The 5,356-nt window shown below is 34.2% G+C and overlaps 1 protein-coding gene across 1 annotated transcript; it reads left to right on the top strand.

The window, feature by feature from the left end:
• The first annotated feature begins 2,889 nt into the window (after positions 1-2,889).
• LOC132626585 (ribonuclease S-F11-like) lies at positions 2,890-3,891 on the top strand. The gene is made up of 2 exons (XM_060341500.1): positions 2,890-3,132; positions 3,242-3,891. Exons 1-2 carry the CDS (start codon positions 2,890-2,892, stop codon positions 3,668-3,670), a joined length of 672 nt encoding a protein of 223 aa, XP_060197483.1. The 3' UTR covers positions 3,671-3,891.
• The last annotated feature ends 1,465 nt before the right edge of the window (positions 3,892-5,356 follow it).

The following is a 5,356-nucleotide window of genomic DNA, read 5'->3' as shown; positions in this document are numbered from 1 at the left end:
ACTAGATTGTCCACTGTTAGCCATTTGGTTCATTTTTACAGAGACGAATAAAAGATATTTTTTATTTTGTCAGGTAAGATAGAGATCAAGATCAAAGACCACTATTATCCTAGCACCATGGTGGGCGCCAAACTGTTTACCCCAAATTTGGATAATCAATTAAATTTATGACTGAGGTATAGGATATCTGGTTGAACTTTAATCTATTCTTGATTGAGAGAAAATGGAATAGAATCAACTATGCATAATCTAAATAGTAATTGATGGTCTACACTAAATGTATGTGCCAATATATTGAATATTGTTTGATTGAGCAAATCTAAAGATGAACACAATAAATCCGAACCAAAATTAGATATTGAGAAGGAGAGATGTATATATTTTTGCTATTACAAAATGTTCTAGAATTAAAGAAGTCAACCCCTAAAAGTTGGGTAATGACCCCTATTTATAGTTTTGCCTCATGAGCTTCATACAACATAAAGCCCTTTTGAATAAAGAAAAACCCTAAAATGGATAAGGTTGGTCGTACGGTCTGACACCTGTACGATTGACAGTACAAGGTGGCAGAACCGTCTTGACGCGTGGCATTTGTGTAACGGATCACCCGGACCAACAGCCACGACAACCCTGGCCAACGGCCACGATCAACCGGGCCAACGGCCACGAACACATCGGCTATGGAGAAACCGGACCAATCGATTTTCTTCGCTTTCTTCAGTTCAAGCACTCCTCCGGTCCCGAAAGAATGCCTTCGTGCTCGTGCTTGTTCCTCTCTTCCCTCGGTCTCCGATCTCACCGGTTTAGCATATATCCGATTTTTACCGTATACAACAATTTCAGGTGTAATTTTGCGTTAATTACAGTTTAATCTATTTTGATATTCGGTTCGGATTATTCGTCTTTGCGGTTTATATACACAAATTGATCAAACAAAATGACTTCATAGTTACAAATTCTTGTAGCAAAGCATTAAAATTTGATACTATTACCAATGCCAATGAAATATGGGAAACTAAGCTAAAGACAAGCTGTAAATGCACATTTAGATACTCCAAGCAATTTTTTTTTATTAATAAGCACTCTGACCTTTGAAACAGTCGATTTCCTAAGCGTAGGAACGAAATAGTTTAAGAAGGAGATGTTGAGTGGAGTGAATCTCAAGACCCTATGGTGAAACTTTTGGTGCTTCACCGGTTGCCCCACAAAGGTCTTTTGTTAATTTGGATGTCACTTTATATATTTATTCGATTTTTTTACACATGTCATAAATATATATATAAAAACATACACACACAAAGTCTCGACCTGAGGTGTGAAGGTGGCAGTGCAACCCCCTGCCTTAGTAGATTCGCCTGATGGAGTTACAAAGATCATTTTTCTCATATGAGTTTTATTTAACAAACTGGAGTTCCAGTTTTCTGTGTGGATGTACAGTTTGCCTTCTTGTATGTTTATGTGATTTGACAACGATAAATAAAGTATAGGGAAAACAATTCCCGTGTTGGATTGTTTCTTTCCTAAAAATTATTTTCTCACCTGATAAGCTTTATGTTGTACTTTCAAGAGGGACACCAATGTCTACAAGTAAAAGTTCTCACCACGACAGAGTAGCTGAAACAGATAAAATGAACACACACTTAAGATATCTCTATAAGGAATTGGTAGGTGAGATACGCTTCGTTAAATGTGTAAAGCTCATAAAATCAAAGTAAGAGGGAAAACACATATGTATCTAATTAAGTTCATCTTCATATGTTTAGATGAGATCCAAATATTCTGACTGCGACTAATAAGTTATGATACGACGATCCACACTGATAATTCAAGTAAATTTTTATTTTATTTTTTCATGTATAATTTTTTTCTTAAATTTTATTTTAATAATATGATGTTATTTTTAAAGACCATGTAGTACATGACACGGCATACACGTACAATGCATGTGCTAAGAAATTAGTTATTTTGTAAACCAATAGTGCTTGGCTGATCCTTCCAAACAGTTTTTTGAGTGCCAAATTACGAAAATGACCATTTAATGTAGTTGCTAGAACAAAAAATGATTTAAATATTTGTTCTCAAATTAAGATTTTGATTATGATTTAATTAGAATTAACCATAAAATAATATAATGTGTACTTAATATTTTAACAATAGAAGTATAATAATATTGGATATCTTGTATATTTACTTATTTCTTACGTAAAGATCTAATGATATCCCCCCTTTTCAACTTGTTTGTCTTACTTTCTTTTGTAGTACGTTAAGGAAATGTCTCTTTCCTTTATTGCCAACACTTTAATTCCAACTTTTCACTTGTCACGTTTAAGACCACAAAATTAAAGAATATTTTAATACATTCTATATATCTTTAATTTAATACCGCAAGATTCAAAAATCCATTTTTACTTTCTTAAATTCCCTATCAAAAACCAGACAAATAAATTGAAAGAATGGAGTATAAATTAAAAAATTCTAAATAGAAGTATGAATTGGTAAACTGATAAAAATGGTAACATAATATCAAAGGTTAAATTACATAGAAGTATAATTTACACTGTCAATGTACATAATATAAAGCTGGATAGAGATTAGATTGTACGTACTGACCATGTAAAAAGAAACTAAATAATCAAGTGACGTAAATTAATACAGAAAAAACTAGATATTAAGCAAGAATTGGTGACTTGATAAAAAAGTGTAACTGATCTATTATCACACATTAAACTGCTCCAATTATCTAAAATTCGTATGGATAAATTAGTTAGGCTAGTCTTAATTGAACTGATGTAAACGGTGAAGATCTCAAAACCACATCCATATGGAAATGCGACTACTATATATAGCTGTGGAAGAAGGAGACGAAAATGAGTAAGCCCGAGGCACAGAATGTCTAAACCACAGCACACATCAGTTCTCTTCATGTTGCTTTTTGCTATTTCCTCTACTTATGGGAATTTCGAGTTATTGGAGCTCGTTTTGACGTGGCCACCAACTTTTTGCTACATGAACGATTGCAACAGATGGCCAATTCCAAACAATTTTACAATTCATGGGCTTTGGCCGGATAACAAATCCGTTATGCTGAATAACTGCGTGGGCTACCCAAAAGTGGGTTATAATATCATCATGGTAAATTACCAAACTAATTTTCTCAAATGTTCGTAATTCATTGATTGAAATTTCACCTTAGCGTTTGTTCTTGCATTTATTGAATGAAGCCGTTTCAAAATGTATACAGGATGTCAGAAAACTAAGTGAGCTGGACAAACGCTGGCCTCAACTGAAATACGACTACCAAACTGGTATAGACGAACAATATCTCTGGAAAAAGGAATTCCTAAAACATGGAAGCTGTGGTATAAAGCGGTACCCACAACCTGCATATTTTGATTTAGCCATGAATTTAAAAGACAAGTTTGATCTCTTGAGTACTCTCAGAAATCATGGGATTACTCCTGGTTCAACTTATCAGCTTGATGATATCGAAAAGGCCATAAAGACAGTTTCTATAAAGGTTCCTAGCCTCAAGTGCATTGAAAAATATCCTGGAGATGTGGAACTCAGTGAGATTGGTATATGTTTGGACCCAGAAGCAGAATATATGGTTCCCTGTCCTCGAACTGGGTCATGCCATAACAAGAGAACTAAGATAATTAAGTTCCGATGATGAATAAGTTTTCATTTCAATTGTTTTTTTTTGCTTTATGCTAAGTATAATTAATGGCAAACTCTACAGGTCACAAACGTATTCTGTTCAGATTACACTGTGAAACTAGTAAAAGAAACTTGTTATCGACTTATGAAATAACATTATTGAACTTCCGTGACTCCATATATCATGATGGTAATATTATCTGGTCACATCATAAATTAGGGTTGGATGTGATTGACATCCGACTATCGAGCGAACCTGATTCTTTAAACTAACGAAATAATTTTATTGAACCGTATGATTTAACCGAATAGACCAATCTCTCTCTCTCTCTCGCTTTCTCTCTCTCTATATATATGTTAAAGATGGACATAGACAGCGTGATGTGAAACCTTTCTATGACCAGCAATTATATTTATGTTTTTCTTTCTATGACCAGCAATTGTATTTATGTTTTATCTCATTCTTTTGACCTTTTTCTCTATTTTCCCTTATTTTCTAATCAAAGAATTAACCATATTGTACTTATTTATTGAGTTTCATTAAATTCTATAACAATCATATTAATTTATTTTGTATATGTTCCTCACGTTCCTTCTGCATCAAAACCTTTCTCCACTCCTAATGAGTAATCACACACTTAATTAATTCTCCTTTTACTACTCCCACGTTCCCTTTCCCTTTAAATCTAATTATTTCGATATTCATAGCGTAAATATAAGTGCAGCTTCAAACCTATAGATATTACTTCCGTAGCACTTTATTTCAAGCACACATCATCTTCCACTTCAAAATCAATTTCGGTATGGCTTTAGATTTCAGTCTCACCTCTTTTTCTCGTGGGTGTTCTCTTTAAAAGTTTATCAAGAAGATATGAAAATACTCTCATGCAACGAATTTGCCACTGTTACTGGAAGCCCGCCTTTGTAACCTACTGTGTCGACGTTAATTGATGAGTGAGGATTAACATGACATATTGATTAAAGGTCCGGCTAGAAAGTTTTTTTTTTTTTGAACAGTATCTTTCGTTAATGAAAAAAATACATGTACATCCAAAGCAGAAGCAGTTCTGGAATAACTGCTATCTTTAAAGAAGTCCTCTAATCTCTATTCTACTTGTTACACCTTGAAAATTTCATGTCGTCATGCAGTGAATGAACCAATGCGAGCTTAAGGGTAATAGGAAGTTCTTAAGACTAAGACGGATATTTAGTTGTCTTAGAATGCATACGTTAAGATTTTGAAGTTATATGAATTGATGAAATAAGGATTGATAAGGACAAGCGGAGTATAAGTGGGGTTTAGGAAAAGTTTCGTAAATTATTGCGTTAAGGATTGTTTGGTAAGGCCTTGAGGACGAGTTATAGGGATTTCTAGATTATTAATGAAGTATTAAACAAGTGTTAAGAAAGTTGTATAAGGATTGAAGACCAAATGAAACGACGAGGACAACTTCGGAAAAACTGTGAGTTATACGACCACATTACACGGACCGTGAAACTTTATACGGACCGTATAAGGGTCCGTATAACCCAACAAAAAGAATGTCTTCCATGGTGGTGTACCACGGACACTTATACGGACCGTACAATGTTATATGGACCGCATAAGTGGTCCGTATAAGTCCCGACGGGCTGAGTATTTCCAAGTATTTAAATGTGTTCCCACCTCATTATATTTATTCTCCTCACTTCTCCACTT

This window comes from Lycium barbarum, chromosome 2, assembly GCF_019175385.1.
Source record: "Lycium barbarum isolate Lr01 chromosome 2, ASM1917538v2, whole genome shotgun sequence".
NCBI classification, from domain to species: Eukaryota; Viridiplantae; Streptophyta; class Magnoliopsida; order Solanales; family Solanaceae; genus Lycium; species Lycium barbarum.
This window is presented reverse-complemented; position numbering and strand designations above follow the sequence as displayed.